This window comes from Solanum stenotomum, unplaced genomic scaffold, assembly GCF_019186545.1.
Source record: "Solanum stenotomum isolate F172 unplaced genomic scaffold, ASM1918654v1 scaffold7252, whole genome shotgun sequence".
Taxonomy (NCBI): Eukaryota; Viridiplantae; Streptophyta; class Magnoliopsida; order Solanales; family Solanaceae; genus Solanum; species Solanum stenotomum.
This window is the reverse complement of record NW_026036604.1, coordinates 1-20,454: the sequence shown is the minus strand read 5'-3', so window position 1 is coordinate 20,454 and position 20,454 is coordinate 1. Positions and strand designations below refer to the sequence as shown.

General features: G+C 33.1%; 4 protein-coding genes across 5 annotated transcripts in view; all 4 read left to right on the top strand.

Moving 5' to 3' along the window:
* Positions 1-18,517, top strand: part of LOC125852981 (probable aldo-keto reductase 3) — a 66,637-nt gene extending 48,120 nt beyond the window's left edge. The window contains exon 5 of the transcript XR_007445095.1: positions 18,404-18,517. The gene's annotated coding sequence lies outside the window, so the exon portion shown is untranslated. The remainder of the gene's footprint in view (positions 1-18,403) is intronic.
* Positions 6,601-9,039, top strand: LOC125852984 (UDP-glycosyltransferase 101-like). Its single transcript, XM_049532675.1, has 3 exons — positions 6,601-7,514; positions 8,135-8,533; positions 8,879-9,039. Exons 1-3 carry the CDS (start codon positions 7,099-7,101, stop codon positions 9,018-9,020), a joined length of 957 nt encoding a protein of 318 aa, XP_049388632.1. The 5' UTR covers positions 6,601-7,098; the 3' UTR covers positions 9,021-9,039.
* On the top strand, positions 9,602-18,964 carry LOC125852985 (IN2-2 protein-like). The gene is made up of 2 exons (XM_049532676.1): positions 9,602-9,913; positions 18,782-18,964. Exons 1-2 carry the CDS (start codon positions 9,689-9,691, stop codon positions 18,962-18,964), a joined length of 408 nt encoding a protein of 135 aa, XP_049388633.1. The 5' UTR covers positions 9,602-9,688.
* On the top strand, positions 11,073-18,296 carry LOC125852980 (probable aldo-keto reductase 3). 2 transcript variants are annotated; one of them, XM_049532672.1, is made up of 8 exons: positions 11,073-11,331; positions 11,728-11,925; positions 13,315-13,487; positions 13,557-13,659; positions 14,474-14,801; positions 16,691-16,838; positions 16,908-17,010; positions 17,835-18,296. In XM_049532672.1, exons 1-8 carry the CDS (start codon positions 11,107-11,109, stop codon positions 18,171-18,173), a joined length of 1,617 nt encoding a protein of 538 aa, XP_049388629.1. In that variant the 5' UTR covers positions 11,073-11,106; the 3' UTR covers positions 18,174-18,296. The 2 variants fall into 2 exon arrangements, with proteins under 2 accessions (XP_049388629.1, XP_049388628.1); XM_049532671.1 differs by lacking the exons at positions 14,474-14,801; positions 16,691-16,838; positions 16,908-17,010.
* Positions 18,965-20,454: the final 1,490 nt, after the last annotated feature.

The window sequence follows — 20,454 nt, the reverse complement described above, 5'->3', positions numbered from 1 at the left end:
ATTTTGGTCATCACAACAAAGTCTTGGTGATCACCATAATATATAAAACGAGGTCCCTTTTATGCAATAAAGAGAATCAAATAAAACCAAATCGTAGACAAAAGTCAAAACAACAGCAAATGAGGCCATGCTTATGGTAAATCATATATAAAGAAAAGACTCAACTAAATGAAGTTCTTACGTTAAAGCTAATATTAGTCAATTATAAACTAACTAAAGTAAATAAGTAATACTAAAAAGTAAAACCTAAAGGTTAAATAGCTAAAAGTAGAGAGGAGAGTTAATTGTTAAGTAGTGTTAATTATTGTGTAGGGTTTTTATATTTTTAGTATAATATACTACTAATTATATTAATAATTTTTGTTTAATATATTATATATGTATAACTAAAAATTAAAATAGTAAATTATTATATTCTTAATGGGTTATCGGTTAAGCCAATAACCCAATATTAAAAAGCCAATAACGAACCGATAACCCGATAATTCTTTTTTGTAAAACCATTAAATAACCGTTAACCCAATAACCCAATAACAATAAACCAATAACACTTTTTTCGGTTCGATTTATCGGTCGATTCGGTTTTTGCACACTCCTAATAAATAGTTCTAATTTAAAGATAATCATTCTTTTTTCATATCAAGCACTATACCGCTAAACATACTAAGATTGAGGCTTAAACCACACATACATATATAAAAACCAAAGATATACCTAGAAAAAAAAAATTCTCTAGCATAATGAAAAATTGAAAATGATTAGAAGATGGGAGAAAGAAAACTTATTGTATACCTTTATAGAGTTTCGTAATATAAAGAATATGAAAAGGTTGTGGGAGAAAATTATTAATGAAAAAAATTATATAAACATTGATCAACACTAACTAAGAAAAATATGATTAGAAACGTTTTTGGATTGTAATCAAGTAGATTATGACTGTCCATCTTCAATCTTTAAGTATTGAATTTAGTGTGAAGCATTAAATGCTGTTGGAATGAGTTTAACTGGAGAAACTAAAAGGATCAATAATTAAAGCTCAACAAAAAATAGAAAATTGTTTAGCATTTTCTAATTTAAAAAATTAGTGAAGGGCATTTTAGTAATTTAACTTTGAACTCAAAACCTTCCCACTTTTATTATAATATGATCAACTAGTTGTGTGATATGATAAAACATCAAGGAGAGAAAAAAAACGAGAATGCAAATTGAAATGTGAATAATCTCTAGTGGTGAGTGTTCTCCTTTTCAATAAGTCTTACACGATGAAAATTTAAATTAGTCAGATTATTTGGTATAGATACTAAATGAGACGAGAAAGATGAGATTGTACGTCATGAGCTAGATCTAAGATTTAGGCAAGAAAAGAAAAGGCAATCTGTAAAAGAGAAAAGTGAATAATCTATGCAATAACAAGCGTTTCCACCTTTATTAAGCAAATCAAAATTTTGAAGAATGTACCTATTATCACGAGATAGATCTAGAGGTTAGCCATCAGATCTCAACTCATTCCATAGAGTGTGGTAGGAATTCGGATAGATGAGATCTAGCTATCAAATTATATCCTAAACAAAAATATTCAATTTGAGTGCTCTAGAAATGTATCTGAATTAATCGGATCAGTGAATTACAGATACATATGAAATGATTAAACAGAAAAAAAAAAACTCATCTAAATTTAACATACTTACAATGAGAAAAACTTGAAGATCACCTCCTCAATCTGCCAAAAGCCTCCCTAATAGAAGATATCACACATAATAATAGGAGTATTTAAATAAGAAAAAAATTCATTGAGCATTTATTACTTAACAGATAGAGTCAGTGAGAGAAGAATATTGACTAATGACTATATTAATGAATTAATTAATCATGGATTAAGTTTAATTAAATTAGATTCTCTATTCATACAGTTGGTTATGAATAGATCCGACTGTACCTCAATCTCAGAACCAAGTCGAGAAGCCATACTAAAATTCCTCTATATTTAAATAAAGCTTAGATCCGTTCATGGTCTATATAAAAGAGAAGTTAGTTATTCGGCATAGATATAAATTTTTAGCCGGACATAGTCACGGCTCAGATCGGAATAGATAAGAAAAGTAAAACAGGAAGAATGAGAAAAGAAAGTACCTTGTTGTTACCAAACTATTATTTTCCACACAAATATATTATACGTGAGTAAGTTAGTTATACGAAAACGTTATATATTAAACACAAATATATTATATGTGAGTAAGTTAATGATACGAAAACGTTATATATTAATTTATGATGATAGGGTATATGAAATAATAATAAAAGACTAAATTTTTANGAGAGAAATTACTAATAGCTACCAAGTTTGGAAATAGGGGCATTTGTGGTGAACCTGCATATGTAAGGGCTTGTTGGGAGGCCAGATTGAAGAGACTGGATATCGACTGCATTGATACTCAGTTGCCAATTGAAGTCACGGTTCGACATCTTTGCTCCAAAAATTTATTTTTCCAGTGTACTTCCATCACTTTTAAGTTTTAAGAAGTAGTCGTGTTGTATGATTTGTGTGTCTAATCAGGTGAATCCTATGTCATTGATCGTCGCATATAGAGCTTTTCCCCAAGTTTGCCATCCAAAAGCACTACTCATACTTGGTTTGATTGGTATATCAACCCATGTTTTATGTGACAAACCTTGTTAAGTCTATGCTACTCTTTTCATTTTTGCTTCTCTTTGTTTTTATAGTCATTCTACGAACTTCTTCAATCTATGATAAACACTTTCATAACAAGTTATCTCTGAAATACTTATAATTGGAAATGATTTTCAAGACAACAGGTTATCCCAACATTTGTGAAGTTGATTTAGTGATGTCGTTTCATAAAATAGTTTCTCGCAATTAGGTTATTGTCTTGTCATTCAGATCCTGTGATTTATGCAATTATCTGAAGGTAGTAATTTCAATATTATCTATGTGATGCATAACTGCGGAATCTGCAGTATCATTACTCTATTATGCGGAATCTGCAGTATCATTATCCCTTATTATTTTTATTAAAAAAAATTATATTTATAAAATTCAATTATAAAATAAGAATGCAGAAATTAACAATTTTAATTCTGATTTAGTCTCTAATGATATGGATATGTCAATGAATAGCTATTTTTTTTCCAGAACAAACAACTTAGTTATTGAAGTAGTTTACAATGAATTTCTACTCGAAAAAATAATAAATAATACATGTAAAAGTGTTTGACAAAAGTAGCAAAGACATGAAGAAGAAATAAATTTAATTCTAGTTATTGCTGAAATCACAAATATAAAGAATATTTTTCATTTTTTCTGGTGCTTATATGAATTGCATTTTTTTTTAATATACAGTACTATTCTTTAAGGGTGTGTTTGGTATGAAGGAAAACATTTTTTCATGTTTGGTTGGGTTAAATGTTTTGGAAAATGTTTTCCAAATCAACTCATTTTCCTCAAATTTAAGGAAAATGACTTCCCTTCAAAACTTAAGGAAAACATTTTCCAAAACTCTCTTCCAACTTCAAATTACAATTATTGTTTTGTTGAAAAAGTCAATTTATTTTGTCCCTACCCTCAAATCACTCCCCCAGCCACCCCCCCACAAGAAAAATAAAATAAAATCTAAAGCTTGTTTTTAAATTCAATTTTTTTACCCCACCTTCACCTCCATCCCCTCCCAAAAAAATATTAAAAATTATTTTTAAAAGATATTTCTAATTTCAATTTTTTATTTTTTTTACCCCCACCCACTACCCTCGCCCTAGTTATTGCTAAAATCACATATATAAAGAATATTTTTCATTTTTCCAGGTGCTTATATGAATTGCATTCTTTTTTTTATATATATACAATACTATTCTTTAAGGGTGTGTTTGGTGTGAAGGAAAATATTTTCCAATTTTTTCATGTTTGGTTGGATTAAATGTTTTGGAAAATGTTTTCTAAATCAACTCATTTTCCTCAAATTTAAGGAAAATGACTTCCCTTCAAAACTTAAGGAAAACATTTTCCAAAACTCTCTTCAAGACAACAAGTTATCCCAACATTTGTGAAGTTCCATCCCTAGTTGAGTAGTGTTAATTATTGTGTAGGGTTTTTATATTTTTAGTCTAATATACTACTAATTATATTAATATTTTTTATTTAATCTATTATATATGTATAACTAAAAATTAAAATAGTAAATTATTATATTCTTAATGGGTTATCGGTTAAGCCAATAACTCAATATTAAAAAACCAATAACGAACCGATAACCCGATAATTCTTTTTGTAAAATCATTAAATAACCGTTAACCCAATAACCCAATAATAATAAACCAATAACACTTTTTTCGGTTCGATTTATCGGTCGGTTCGGTTTTTGCACACCCCTAATAAATAGTTCTAATTTAAAGATAATCATTCTTTTTTCGTATCAAGCACTATACTGCTAAACATACTAAGATTGAGGTTTAAACCACACCTACATATATTAAAACAAAAGATATACCTGGAAAAAAAAAGAATCTCTAGCATAATGAAAATGATTGGAAGATGGGAGAAAGAAAACTTATTGTATACCTTTATAGAGTTTTGTAATATAAAGAATATGAAAAGGTTGTGGGAGAAAATTATTAATGAAAAAAATTATATAAACATTGATCAAGAATATGAAAAACTTGAAGATCACCTTCTCAATCTGCCAAAAGCCTCCCTAATAGAAGATATCACACATAATAATAGGAGTATTTAAATAAGAAAAAAATCCATTGAGCATTTATTACTTAACAGATAGAGTCAATGAGAGAAGAATATTGACTAATGACTATATTAATGAATTAATTAATCATGGATTAAGTTTAATTAAATTAGATTCTCTATTCATACAGTTGGTTATGATGTTGAGATAATTTTGTTATTAACAATTCTAGGTTAAGTACTGTTTAATAAATCATTATAATCTTTGACCATTTATCATCCCTTTCTCATCTGTAAATTTTTTATTTTTTATTTGATGAAAAATAAATAAAAAGTGGTAAGTTAGTGTAAATGTAAAAGTTCATAATCATATATTGGAAAATTTAGGAGTCATTTGGTACTTGGTAGGTGTATATAGCAAGGAGATCTGATACACAAATATATTATACGTGAGTAAGTTAGTTATACGAAAACGTTATATATTAAACACAAATATATTATATGTGAGTAAGTTAATGATACGAAAACGTTATATATTAATTTATGATGATAGGGTATATGAAATAATAATAAAAGACTAAATTTTTATTCCATTTAAGAAATAACCACATTTTATAAATTGTTAAAAATTATATAAACGAAAATTAAATTGTAAATGGTATTCCAATTATAGTTTATAAAATTGGGGCATCCAATATTAATAGGTGTACATCTAGTCAATTTTTCTATGACTACATAGTATTGTATAAAATTTCATGGAATTGTTATTTTCTCCATTGACTCATGCCTAATCGTAATTGATGTTCGAAATTCTTTTGATATGCTAAGTTGTTGATCAACTATAAGGTAGCAAAAGTCACTCTTAAAAGTGTAGTTTTATGACATGAAAATCGTTGTCATATGAAGGAGAATTCATATATCTAACATTTGAAAAACGTAATTTTAGGGCAAAGATTACGCTAATTTATGCTACCGTATGGGCAGAGAAGGAGAGTTCATATAAATTTCTTCAATAGAAATTTGTTGGAAATTTGACAAAAGGAAACTTCAAAAAGTACATTCATCTAGAATTTGGACAAGTCCTTTGTAAGAAAAGTAAAAAGTAAAATATTTGAACTTGTCAATTAATTAACTACAAAGACAACAGACTATTTTTCAACACATTATTGATTATCTTCATGTTTCAATTTAGAATCAAACCAGAAACCATTTTGTAGGTACTATAGTCAAAACTCCATTCTTTATAATAATATTTTACTATCATAACTATATTTTCGGTGATAATCAATCTTTCATATTATATTATATATACTATATGTTATTATTACATATCAAGTTGTTATACTAGTCAAAAACAATATCGAATCAAACAATATTGTTAACAAAGAGATTTGACTATAGAATAAAAAAGGTCTACATGTTTTCTGAGTCAAAGATAACCTTAAATACTCGTCTTTCCAGGTGTAAAGAACACATTGCCATTTAGTACACATGCTAGTCGATAAATTCACGCTAAGTAAATTTATTCAAAGTAAAACGTTCTCTATTAATTAAATATTTTTATATTTAGAGCTCGAACTCTACCCCTTTATTATCTTCAAATTTCATATCCAATCAAACACAATCTGACATCGAAGTAAGTAACGTAAAAAATCCTTTATCTCCATTTCTCATTATCATTTGTAAATTGAATTCCTTTACTTTTTAACCATTTTATGGTTCATAATGAGTTTCCTCTCACATTCATACCATACCAATGTCACTATCCAAAGACCTTTCTTACCTAAATACTTGTCAAAATTCTCTTTGAAGTTTGAAACTTCAAATTTTCTGTTAGTAAAACACCACAACTTCTATCATGATATATCTATTAAACTCTAAATACTTTGCCCACAAATAAATTAACAAAAAAGAAATACTCCGTCACCATGAAAGAATTAATTTTCGTTCCTTTAGCAGGATTAGGCCACATTGTATCAGCCATTGAATTTGCAAAACAAATTCTAAATAAAGATGAAAATTTTTCCATCTCTTTTCTCATCATGGAACTTCCTTTAGACTACGGTGTTCAAAATTTTATTCAATCACTCACTTCTCAATCTCGTTTAAAATTCATCGATATCTCCCTTGACGAAAAAACATCATCTGGATTCCTCAATAACCATGAAACATTCCTCTATGATTTCATCGATGGTCACAAATCACTCGTACGTGAATATGTTCACAACATTTGAAAAACAAGTTCATGTTATGGTTTTATTCTTGACATGTTTTGTACCTCAATGATTGACATAGCTAACGAATTTAATGTCCCTAGTTACATTTAATTTGCTTCAAATGCTTCTTTTCTTGGCTTATGTCTTCATTTCGAGACCTTAAGAAATGAACAACATTCAGACACGTCCAGATACATGAACTCTAACGAGGCATTATCAATCCCAAGTTTTAAAAATCTTTGTCCTACTAAAGTTTTGCCTAAGCATTTGTTAGATTCAAGACTTGCCTCAACGTTGTTTTTTGATGGAATTCATCGATTTAAAGAGACTAAAGGAATTATTGTTAATACTTTTTTCGAGCTGGAATCTTTTTCTCTTCAGGCTCTTTTGGATTCTAAGATGGTTCCAAAAATTTATCCAGTTGGTCCAGTGGTTAGTTTTGAAAAAAGTGGTCATTTTAGAAATAATTCATTGGAGATTGAAAGTATTATTAAGTGGTTAGATGATCAACAGGATTCCTCTGTAGTGTTTTTGTGTTTTGGTAGTATGGGAAGTTTTGAAGCAGAACAGATCAAAGAAATAGCAACTGCACTGGAGCATTGTGGTCACAGGTACTATTAGTTGTAACTTTTTTTTACTCGCCCGTTTCAAGTTGCTTGTCTGGTCTACATGTGGCATGGAGTTTTTATGAAAATAGAATATTGTGGTCGGTCTTAAACTAAAGATAGATAGAATATACTAAAATGTATTTTAATCTTACAGTCTTTAACATGTCAGGTGTAGATTTGAAGTTAAAAAGTTGTAAAAAAAGAAAATGGAACTAAAAAAAGTAAGACAAACAAATTTAAACGGAGAGAGTAACATAGTGTGCATGTATACATATAATGCATATGGTAAAATGATAAAAAGGTTTCTTTATTATTAACTAGAGATGTTGTGTTCGAGTCTGTGAATGAAGTCTCATAATTTACAACATTTATGATAATAAGGATTCATGCCACACCCCAACTAACTTTGTTGATTAGGATTACGGGTTGTTTTAGTGATATAAGATTATTATTTTTTTTATCTTGAAGCGGCTTGATAATATATCTCTTTAAGGAAAGTTGTTTTCACCTATAATGTTATCCAACACGTACATGTCGTCATTTTTGAAAAATTTGAACAACATAATTTTTCAGGCTTCGAAAATCCATTCCTAATTTTGTTTTATTGTTATATTTTCAAATAGGTTTATGTGGTCTTTAAGAAAATCCTCACCAAAGGGAAAAGTAGATATACCAACAAGTTACAACAACTATGAAGAAGTGTTGCTAAAAGGATTCTTGGAGAGAACAAAAGAAATAGGAAAAATAATAGGATGGGCACCACAAGTAGCAATTTTATCTCATCCATCAATAGGAGGATTTGTGTTGCATTGTAGATGGAATTCAATACTAGAAAGTGTACATTTTGGTGTACCAATTGCAACATTGCCACTCTATGCAGAACAACAAATGAATGCATTTTTATTAGTGAAAGAATTAGGACTTGGCGAAGAGATAAAATTGGACTATGTTGTTGATTTTGAAGGAAAAAATAATCAAGTGGATATAGTAAGTGCTCAAGAAATTGAAAGTGGTTTATTAAAGTTGATGGTAAAAAGTGAAGAGAATGAAGTGAGGAAAAATATGAAGGAGAAGAGTAGAGTAGCTATGGAGGAAGTTGGATCTTCTTATAACTCTCTTGGACTTCTTATTAAGGATGTAATCACTAATATTTAATTTTCTTAAAATATGAAGAAGAACAAAAAGAAGAAAAGATATGGTATTTGAGGAGATATGTAGTATCATGATTTANAAATGAATGCATTTTTGTTAGTGAAAGAATTAGGACTTGGTGAAGAGATAAAATTGGACTATGTTGTTGATTTGGAAGGAAAAAATAATCAAGTTGATATAGTAAGTGCTCAAGAAATTGAAGGTTGTTTATTAAGGTTGATGGTGAAAAGTGAAGAGAATGAAGTGAGGAAAAAAATGAAGGAAATGAAGGAGAAGAGTAGAGTAGCTATGGAGGAAGGTGGATCATCTTATAACTCTCTTGGTTTTCTTATTAAGGATATAATCACAAATATTTAATTTTCTTATAATATGAAGAAGCAAAAATAAGAGAAGATATGGTATTTGAGGAGATATGTAGTATCATGATTCATGGTCATTTTCTTAATATTTGTATACTTTTAATATTTATTCAATGTTTTCACTTTTCATTATAGTTTTTTTATTTTGTATTTCTTTCAAACAATTTTCTTGATTCGAGTCTATCAGAAACAATCTTCTTACCTTACAAAGATATAGGAAAAGTCCGAGTATAATCCACCCTCCTTATAGACCTCACGTAATTTATTGATTATACTTGATATATTATTATTATTATAGTCGATTCAAAGAGAATAAAGAGCACTGAATATTTGTGTTTAACTAAAATTCGAATATACACGCATATCACTTTAACCCTAGTACAAATTAAGTATTTAAAAGTATATATGCATAATATGTATAGTATATTTCACTCGATGAAGACAATTTTTTTTAATCATATTATGTATTATAATAATTCTATTCAATTTAGAAAATAAAATAAAAATTACTCTCCCATGGAATGTTCCTTTTCAATTTTAATTCCAAAATATTCTCTTTTTTTTTTCAACTAACTCTAGCCAAATACTAGTCCAAACACCTACTGGTCAAACTTTGGTCAACATATTCTCTGAGCTCACTGTTCAGACGGAGATTCGCCAGAGAAAATGGAAACGCCGGCGAGTGAAGTTCCGAGGGTCAAATTAGGCTCGCAAGGCCTAGAAGTTTCTAGAATCGCGCTGGGCTGTAGAGGCATGCCTCCGAATCATGGCCCGCCCAAGCCCGAACCTGAAATGATCAAGCTCAGTCAACACGCCATTGATTGCGGCGTCACCTTCCTCGATACCTCCGATCAATATGGACCCCACTTCAATGAACTTCTCATCGGCAAGGTAAAATAAAATGTAACAATTACTGCTTTAATGTGTTGTTCCTCCTTCTTTATTGTGTTTGTCACGCCCCGAGCCTACACCTAGGGCGGGACCGGCACCCGGAGACCATTTCTGGCCCCAAGCGAACCCTTGGCCTGGCTTTCTTAATTCAGCGGAAACCTAACTCAACTGAATAACTTCATGCAAAGCAAGATCATAAAACAACTTAACTGATACAAAGCTGGCCATAAAGGCACCTCGGGTCTCAAAATAGAGTATTTACATATATACATAGCTAAGAGACTCAAAACTNCACTACAAAAGAACTAGACCTTTAGCGGCAACAACAGTCGCCACAAAAGCCCAGAAAATCGTCACTAAAAGTTTTTAACATTAAATTCTAATTTTGTGTTTTTTTCTTCATTGTTTTTAAAAAACCAAATATGAAATCGATTAAGTAGGAGTTTGAAGACACTATATGTTTTATTTTTATGTTATATGTAAATGTATAAAATGTACAATGATGCATTATATATATAGTAGGAGATTTGAATCGAGAAGTAATTTTGATTATTTTTCGTCATAATATTGGATGTTTTTAATATGGATATTGCAAGTTATTTATTTTAGAAAATTAGGTCGCAATCGAAAATTAGTTATCATATTTTTTTATTGAAAAAATAGGTTTTACTAGCAAATGGTTGTTGGAGCCTTAGTCGCCACTAAAAATCACTCATAACCTTTAGTGACAATATTTTGGGATTTTGTGGCGACAAAGTCAAGTTCTTTTGTAGTGAATCTTAGTTGGCAATGCTTAGGTAGAGGGATTAGTCCCATGTGGCTTGCCACGTCACTAAAAAATTGGGGTGTTAACTCTTGAGGGTATTTGTGGTCTCCTGGGATAACTGCGGGGGTATTTTTGATCCTAAAATGTAATGGAGGGTATAAGTGATTTATTTCGCATAATTCAGAGGCAATTTTGACCCTTTTCCGTTTTTTTTAATCATATTATGTATTATAATAATTCTATTCAATTTAGAACAAAAAAAAAATTACTCTCACATGGAATGCTCCTTTTCAATTTTAATTCCAAAATATTCTGTTTTTTTTTTTTCAAATAACTCTAGCCAAATACTAGTCCAAACACCTACTGGTCAAACTTTGGTCAACATATTCTCTGAGCTCACTGTTCAGACGGAGGTTCGCCGGAGAAAATGGAAACGCTGGCGAGTGAAGTTCCGAGGGTCAAATTAGGCTCGCAAGGCCTAGAAGTTTCTAGAATCGGGCTGGGCTGTAGAGGCATGTCTCCCAATCATGGCCCGCCCAAGCCCGAACCTGAAATGATCAAGCTCATTCAACACGCCATTGATCGCGGCGTCACCTTCCTCGATACCTCGGATCAATATGGACCCCACATCAATGAACTTCTCATCGGCAAGGTAAAATAAAATGTAACAATTACTGCTTTAATTTGTTGTACCTTGCTGCTTTCCAAGTTGTAATTACTCCCTTTGTCCCAATTTATATCAAAGGTTCAAAATATGATGGTCAAAACTTAATTTTAACAGTGAATTCGGCTATAAATTCTTCAAAATGTTTAAAATGAAAATTTACATATATGAAAACGACTATAAAAGTGGATATGGCTAATTATTCGATATTTAAACAAAATTTAAGAAATGGAGTCAAATGGATTGTTTTTTTGGTTCTAGATATCAACAACAACATTTTCTAGACTTATTTGTATCTTATCAAATTACTTAAATGAAGTTTCCAATAGCATGTACACTAATTGAGGTAGTTAAATATGTGCATTCTAAATTCTATTTGTTTAGGCAATCAAAGGAATGAGAGAAAAAGTACAAATAGCTTCCAAGTTTGGCATAAGTTTGAAAGAAGGGAAAATGGACATTTGTGGTGAACCAGAGTATGTAAGAGCTTGTTGTGAAGCTAGCTTGAAGCGACTAGATATCGACTGCATCAATCTTTATTATGTTCATCGGATTGATATCCGAGTGCCTATTGAAATCACGGTTTGACATCTTACTTCTATTTTTTTTTTCCATTTATTATATTTGAGGATTTCTAGCAAACTTGTTGTAGTACTATTCTGTCGCTATCTGTTGTATACACTAGTACCTGTTGTTTCTTGTATTTCCGTTACTTCTTTTTCTAGACTACTATGAGCTATTTTTCCTTGAGCTGAGGGCCTATCGATAACAACCTTTCTATCTCTACGAGGTAGGGGTAAGGTATGCGTATACTCTATCCTCACCTAGACCCCACTTTGTGGGACTACACTAGGTACGTTGTTGTTGATTCCTAGCGAATTGTTGGATTGTGTGGTTTGTGTAAAGAGGTAACAGTAACCAGATAATCACTTGGATAGAAGTAGATTTCACTTGGATATAGCTTGGCTAGAAACCGCAAAAATCTTCTAGCCTTCTAAAAAAAAAGAATTGATTGAATCAACTGCATGGGAAATAGTCCCAAGCTAATTTACTTGCATGTGCTTTTATATTGAGAAACTGACATATTCATGAAGATCTTCTGATGCACTATATTTCTCGGAATCGTCAAAAGTGTTGAAGGAGATGAGTGCGTGTAGGATCCTTCAAGGCAGTACTTTGGGAAAGTCCGATCAATATATCTGATGTGTTGTTTGTCAATCCATAAGATAAAGTCAGAGACGGAATAATGTTCTACCGACAGTATAGAAAAAAGGGGTGTACAAAAAGGTTGAATTGAATCTTATGCTATGTGAGAAATGTTATGTGTTTCTCTCGAATTCTCGGAGGATAGGCCAATGCTTTGAAATTTTTGTGTTGATAAAGTTTACTTAGTAAAAGAAACACTCATCTATGCTTACTGTAATTTCGTAGTTGCTCCAACTATGAAATAATTTTTCTTTATGTCACATTTATCCACTCTACACTATGCTTACTGTAATTTCGTAGTTGCTCCAACTATGAAATAATTTTTCTTTATGTCACATTTATCCACTCTACACTCTGTCACCGACGAAATGCTTTATGATGAAATCACAAACAAAGGTCAGCTGAGACCTGTACAGAAATAATCATGGAGATCAGGATTCTAAAAAAGTTTGAATTTTTTGTGTAGCATTCAGTGTGAGATTACTTGACAATTGACATTTTAAGGAGAAGAAGCAGCATCACTGTTAGCTACTACTATCGTTTTTGAAAGCATCACCGAGTCAAAATTAATCATCTTTTGTTATAAACAAGTAGTATAAAAGAGATAAAATGTCCAGTGGATGAAAGAATGTCAATAAAGACGATACTCCTGTCAAATTGAAAATCAACATTTTGAGGCTTATGTAACAATATAATTGGGCATTTTGTTTATTGTACCTATTGTTATTGTTTTGTTGTTATGATATTGTGTGGCATAGTGTGTAGATGGGAGAACTGAAGAAACTGGTTGAAGAGGGTAAAATCAAATACATAGGTTTATCTGAGGCTTGTGCAGCAACAATCAGAAGGGCACACGCGGTGCATCCAATAACAGCTGTTCAGATGGAGTGGTCTTTGTGGACCAGAGATCTTGAGGAAGAAATAGTTCCAACTTGCAGGTAATGTGTCTCTTAGAGTTCATTATTTCAGATAATATGAAGGTTCTTCTGAGTAAATGCCTTTTCCAGAGAATTAGGAATTGGAATTGTTCCGTATAGTCCTCTTGGACGTGGATTCTTCTCAGCAGGTCCAGAGTTGATTGAGAGCTTGGCCGAGGGAGACTTCCGCAAGGTTGGTCTAGTTAATTGCACTGTCTTCGATCTTGCGTGATTTTCATTTGCATTTTTACCATTTACCTCAATTAGCTGCATATCATAGGCATCATTTTCCTTTTAAACCAAAATTCTATAATATGTGTCATTGGCTTTTTGTGAAACTCTCCAAGCCTCTCCTTGGGGGAGCTCAACGTTAGCATCAACGCTGTGACTTTCCTACTCTTAATCAACGGCTTGCTGATTGATTGAGCTCGACCGATCTACCAGTATTGATCTTGATGAGATTTTGTCAGTATTGATGAATTAAGGTTACGAAACACATGCTCCCTTATGAATAAGGCGATCTGAATACAAGATCAACGAGTCTTAACTTCTAGTGCAAATTAGGACATAAAAAGAGAGCACTCTTTATAAATTAACATGCTTAGAGAGTACAAAAAAGGTACTCCTATCCCACAAAGAATGGCGGGTCACAGTGTCATGGTCAATGCATCCAAATTTTTGGTATATCTGAATTATAGAAATTTCACTAGAAATCACAATATTTATAACTAGAACGATACAAAAGTAGAGTTGTTTAAACGAAGTTGTCATCAAAGAAAAAACTGTTTTGACTCATTGGTACTGGGTAACTCTATCCATCAAGGCATAGACAGATAGAAAGAACTCACCTAGTGTATTTTATTTGAACTTGAACCTGATGGTTCTCAGTCTAGTTTGCCAACTCATCCTTATCGCTCGAAATCTCTTCTGATACAGCATGTTATGAACAATACATATGATCGGTATGGCTGATGTATGTTTCTTTTATCATTTGTTTTTTTTTCCAGAATATACCAAGGTTGAAACCTGAAAATTTTGAGCACAACAAGCAAATATACGAGCAAGTCAAGGAAATAGCATCAAGAAAGGGATGCACCACAGCACAACTTGCATTGGCTTGGATTCTTCACAAAGGAGATGACATATGCCCCATACCCGGTACCACCAAGATTGACAACCTCAACGAAAATATCGAAGCCATATCTGTAAAGCTGACAACTGATGAAATGATGCAGTTAGAGTCCTGTGCTGCTGAAGATATGGTTAAAGGCGAAAGGCACGCATTCATGTGGGCGACTTGGATAAATTCGGAGACTCCACCATTGTCCTCCTGGATAGATGAATAATGGATACTTTCTCGTTTTGCTTTGGAAGAATCCCCGTTAAAGCCCAAGTCTAATTCGAAGTAAAGGCTGAACCCGGGCTAATGGGAGTTCAGCATTTCTTTCTAGCAGGTGCAATAGAGACTAGGATTTACAAATCTACAATGTTCTGGACAAATGTATACACACAATGTAGTTTGCTAGTAGTCTGAAGTTCTTTTGCTAGTGCATACCTTTATATCCAAGTTTTACCTGTATTTGTGATGAAAATTTGTTGTTATCCCCTGTGTACCTTTGATCCTTTGTGCGATAGTGCCCTTCCACACAAGACTCCTGAATCACTCCAAGTCTCGATTATTCAATGTTATCATATGGTTTAGAATTGTTTATGCTTAATACATATTCAAGTTGTACTTTTTCATCTGATACCATGGCCGCTAAACACTCTATAAAGTAGAGCATTTATCCAGTTAGTCTCTATACTTGATTTACATAAAACTTGGAGTATCTCAAACTGATAAATCTTTCAGAGACTCTAATCTGTATCCTCGTAAATCTATGCTTTACATTTTCTACCTGAGTTTTATAGATANCATTTATTATATTTGAGGATTTCTAGCAAACTTGTTGTAGTACTATTCTGTCGCTATCTGTTGTATACACTAGTACCTGTTGTTTCTTGTATTTCCGTTACTTCTTTTTCTAGACTACTATGAGCTATTTTTCCTTGAGCTGAGGGCCTATCGATAACAACCTTTCTATCTCTACGAGGTAGGGGTAAGGTATGCGTATACTCTATCCTCACCTAGACCCCACTTTGTGGGACTACACTAGGTACGTTGTTGTTGATTCCTAGCGAATTGTTGGATTGTGTGGTTTGTGTAAAGAGGTAACAGTAACCAGTTAATCACTTGGATAGAAGTAGTTTTCACTTGGATATAGCTTGGCTAGAAACCGCAAAAATCTTCTAGACTTCTAAAAAAAAGAATTGATTGAATCAACTGTGTGGGTAATAGTCCCAAGCTAATTTACTTACATGTGCTTTTATATTGAGAAACTGACATATTCTTGAAGATCTTCTGATGCACTATATTTCTCGGAATCGTCAAAAGTGTTGATGGAGATGAGTGCGTGTAGGATCCTTCAAAGGCTGTACTTTGGGAGAGTCCGATCAATATATCTGATGTGTTGTTTGTCAATCCATAAGATAAAGTCAGAGACGAAATAATGTTCTACTGACAGTAGAGAAAAAAGGGGTGTACAAAAAGGTTGAATTGAATCTTATGCTATGTGAGAAATGTTATGTGTTTCTCTCGAATTCTCGGAGGATAGGCCAATGCTTTGAAATTTTTGTGTTGATAAAGTTTACTTAGTAAAAGAAACACTCATCTATGCTTACTGTAATTTCGTAGTTGCTCCAACTATGAAAGAATTTTTCTTTATGTCACATTTATCCACTCTACACTCTGTCACCGACGAAATGCTTTATGATGAAATCACAAACAAAGGTTAGCTGAGACCTGTACAGAAATAATCACGGAGATCAGGATTCTGAAAAAGGTTGAATTTTTTGTGTAGCATTCAGTGTGAGATTACTTGACAATTGACATTTTAAGGAGAAGAAGCAGCATCACTGTTAGCTACTACTATCGTTTTTGAAAGCATCACCGAGTCAAAATTAATCATCTTTTGTTATAAACAAGTAGTATAAAAGAGATAAAATGTCCAGTGGATGAAAGAATGTCAATAAAGACGATACTCCTGTCAAATTGAAAATCAACATTTTGAGGCTTATGTAACAATATAATTGGGCATTTTGTTTATTGTACCTATTGTTATTGTTTTGTTGTTATGATATTGTGTGGCATAGTGTGTAGATGGGAGAACTGAAGAAACTGGTTGAAGAGGGTAAAATCAAATACATAGGTTTATCTGAGGCTTGTGCAGCAACAATCAGAAGGGCACACGCGGTGCATCCAATAACAGCTGTTCAGATGGAGTGGTCTTTGTGGACCAGAGATCTTGAGGAAGAAATAGTTCCAACTTGCAGGTAATGTGTCTCTTAGAGTTCATTATTTCAGATAATATGAAGGTTCTTCTGAGTAAATGCCTTTTCCAGAGAATTAGGAATTGGAATTGTTCCGTATAGTCCTCTTGGACGTGGATTCTTCTCAGCAGGTCCAGAGTTGATTGAGAGCTTGGCCGAGGGAGACTTCCGCAAGGTTGGTTTAGTTAATTGCACTGTCTTTGATCTTGCGTGATTTTCATTTGCATTTAGCCATTTACCTCAATTAGCTGCATATCATAGGCATCATTTTCCTTTTAAACCAAAATTCTGTAACATGTGTCTTTGGCTTTTTGTGAAACCCTCCAAGCCTCTCCTTGGGAGAGCTCAACATTAGCATCAACGTTGTGACTTTCCTACTCTGAACCAACGGCTTGCTGATTAACTGAGATCGACCAATCTACCAGTATTGATCTTGATGAGATTTCGTCAGTATTGATGAATTAAGGTTACGAAACACATGCTCCCTTATGAATAAGGCGATTTGAATACAATATCAACGAGTCTTAACTTCTAGTGCAAATTCGGACATCAAAAAAGAACACTCTTTATAAATTAACATGCTTAGAGAGTACAAAAAAGGTACTCCTATCCCACAAAGAATGGCGGGTCACAGTGTCATGGTCAATGCATCCAAATTTTTGGTATATCTGAATTATAGAAATTTCACTAGAAATCACAATATTTATAACTAGAACGATACAAAAGTAGAGTTGTTTAAACGAGTTGTCATCAAAGAAAAAACTGTTTTGACTCATTGGTACTGGGTAACTCTATCCATCAAGGCATAGACAGATAGACAGAAATCACCTAGTGTTTTTTATTTGAACTTGAACCTCATTGTTCTCAATCCAGTTTGCCAACTCATCCTTATCGCTCGAAATCTCTTCTGATACAGCATGTTATGATTAACATATAAAACAATACATATGATCGGTATGGCTGATGTATGTTTCTTTTATCATTTGTTTTTTTTTCCAGAATATACCAAGGTTGAAACCTGAAAATTTTGAGCACAACAAGCAAATATACGAGCAAGTCAAGGAAATAGCATCAAGAAAGGGATGCACCACAGCACAACTTGCATTGGCTTGGATTCTTCACAAAGGAGATGACATATGCCCCATACCCTGTACCACCAAGATTGACAACCTCAACGAAAATATCGAAGCCATATCTGTAAAGCTGACAACGGATGAAATGATGCAGTTAGAGTCCTGTGCTGCTGAAGATATGGTTAAAGGCGAAAGGCACGCATTCATGTGGGCGACTTGGATAAATTCGGAGACTCCACCATTGTCCTCCTGGATAGATGAATAATGGATACTTTCTCGTTTTGCTTTGGAAGAAGCCCCGTTAAAGCCCAAGTCTAATTCGAAGTAAAGGCTGAACCCGGGCTAATGGCAGTTCAGCATTTCTTTCTAGCAGGTGCAATAGAGACTAGGATTTACAAATCTACAATCTGGACAAATGTATAGACACAGTGTGCACACAATGTAGTTTGCTTGTAGTCTGAAGTTCCTTTGCTAGTGCATACCTTTATATCCAAGTTTTCCTTGTATTTGTGATGAAAATTTATTGTTATCCCCTGTGTACCTTTGATCCTTTGTGCGATAGAGCCCTTCCACACAAGACTCCTGAATCACTCCAAGTCTCGATTTTTCAATGTTATCATATGGTTTAGAATTGTTTCTGCTAAATGCATATTCTAGTTGTAGTTTTTCATCTGATACCATGGCCGCTAAACACTTAAGTAGAGCATTTATCCGGTTAGTCTCTATACTTGATTTACATAAAACTTGGAGTTCTCAAACTGATAAATCTTCCAGAGACTCGAATCTGTATCCTCGTAAATCTATTCTTTACATTTTCTACCTGAGTTTTATAGATATGTATATGTTCATGTTAAACTACCTGATTTCATGTAGGCTATTAAAGGAATTAGAGAGAAAGTACAAATAGCTACCAAGTTTGGTATACGTTTTGAAGATGGAAATAGGGGCATTTGTGATGAACCTGCATATGTAAGGGCTTATTGTGAGGCCAGCTTCAAGAGACTGGATATCGACTGCATTGATCTGTATTATGTTCATCGCATCGATACACAGTAGCCAATTAAAGTCACGGTTCGACATCTTTGCTCCAAAGTTCTATTTTTGTAGTGTACTGAATTCATCACTCTTTAAGTTTTAAGAAGTAATTGCATTATATGATTTGACATCTTGGCTTGGGTTCTTCTTCGATGATGTATGCCCTATACCAGGCACTAGGAAGATTGAAAACTTCAGCAAAAATGTAGGAGCCTTATCCGTAAAATTGACAGCAGAAGACATGAAAGAACTCGAATCGTATACCTCTGGTGATGTTGTCAAAGGTGAGAGACATGTATACATGTGGTCAACTTTGACAAATTCAGAGACTCCGCCATTGTGCTCCCTAGAAAGATGAATAGGGGTTTGCTAAGTGATATCTATTTGGCTTCTTATGATGCTCAAACTCTCCGAAGATATTGTTGCACATGTGTCGATCCTCAAAAAATGCACTATGGAAAATCCAATATTATACACTTGGCGACATTTTTGAAGAGTCTGAACAACATAGATAACTTTTGTACATGTACTCAATACTTCTTCATGAAGTAAGACTTGTGTTATGGATTGCTCTTAAACTATTTAGTATTGAGCTATCAAAACAGCTTTCATTTAGGAATACTCATCTTTCAATTCACCTTATATAGAAGGTGTAAGATGAAGGGAAACAACTACTATATTACAAAAAACAAACAAGAAGCAATGTTTTGACACGTTGTAAAATAATACAGCAGCATAACAACGACATGATTTTACAACAAGAAGTCACAGTGAAAGTGTCACGCCCCGAGCCTACACCCTGGACGTGGCTGGCACTCGAAGACTATTACTGGCCCCCAAGCGAACCCTTGGCCTGGCTTTCTTAACTCAGCGGAAAACTCAATGCAATGCAAGGTTTTAAAACAACCTGACTGAAATAAAATCTGGCCAAAAAGGCAACTCGAGTGTAACATCCAACAATTTGAAGTGGCTTTGAAGAAGCTTGAAATTGGAAAGTAGTCTCTTTTTAAAAAAAAAAAGAAAAAAAAAGAATGGAAATTTGGCTAAGTATGGAAATCAATGAGTTTTTGGCCAACTTTGAGTAGTTGTAACTCCTAGCTCAGGATGAGTTAGGAGTAGTTCCAGTTATGGTTGCGAAGCTCGTGGAGCGATCTTTCCAACGCCACTGAGTTTGCTCGGTTCCGAGTTTGTATGAGGGAGTTATGCCCTGTAGAAGTTGGGCAGTTGGAAGGGAAATCCGTCCGGAAATTTAAGGGCATTTTGGTCCTTTCACAAACCTTTTTAATTGAGCTCATATTGTTGAGTTAGGATGATTTTTGGATCATTTTTGTCCCTTTTTGAAAGAGAAAGAGTTAGGGTTCTTGAGATTATAGAAGAGAAGAAGGAGAAGAAGAAGAAGAGGAGAAAGAGGAGCTTAGTCAAGATCGTCGTGGATTTTCGTCGGGGGTGATCCCTAAGAGGTATGTGAGTTTTTCCGTGTGGTATGATCCTTTCCCCCACACACACTAAGT

Coding starts and splice junctions, on each gene's coding strand:
- LOC125852980 (XM_049532672.1), top strand. CDS start 11,107: ATGGAAACGCTGGCGAGTGAAGTTCCGAGGGTCAAATTAGGCTCGCAA. Junction 11,332..11,727: donor ATGAACTTCTCATCGGCAAG/GTAAAATAAAAT, acceptor CTATTTGTTTAG/GCAATCAAAGGAATGAGAGA. Junction 11,926..13,314: donor GAGTGCCTATTGAAATCACG/GTTTGACATCTT, acceptor CATAGTGTGTAG/ATGGGAGAACTGAAGAAACT.
- LOC125852984 (XM_049532675.1), top strand. CDS start 7,099: ATGAACTCTAACGAGGCATTATCAATCCCAAGTTTTAAAAATCTTTGT. Junction 7,515..8,134: donor CTGGAGCATTGTGGTCACAG/GTACTATTAGTT, acceptor ATTTTCAAATAG/GTTTATGTGGTCTTTAAGAA. Junction 8,534..8,878: donor ATTGAAAGTGGTTTATTAAA/GTTGATGGTAAA, acceptor TTGTTTATTAAG/GTTGATGGTGAAAAGTGAAG.
- LOC125852985 (XM_049532676.1), top strand. CDS start 9,689: ATGGAAACGCCGGCGAGTGAAGTTCCGAGGGTCAAATTAGGCTCGCAA. Junction 9,914..18,781: donor ATGAACTTCTCATCGGCAAG/GTAAAATAAAAT, acceptor GATTTCATGTAG/GCTATTAAAGGAATTAGAGA.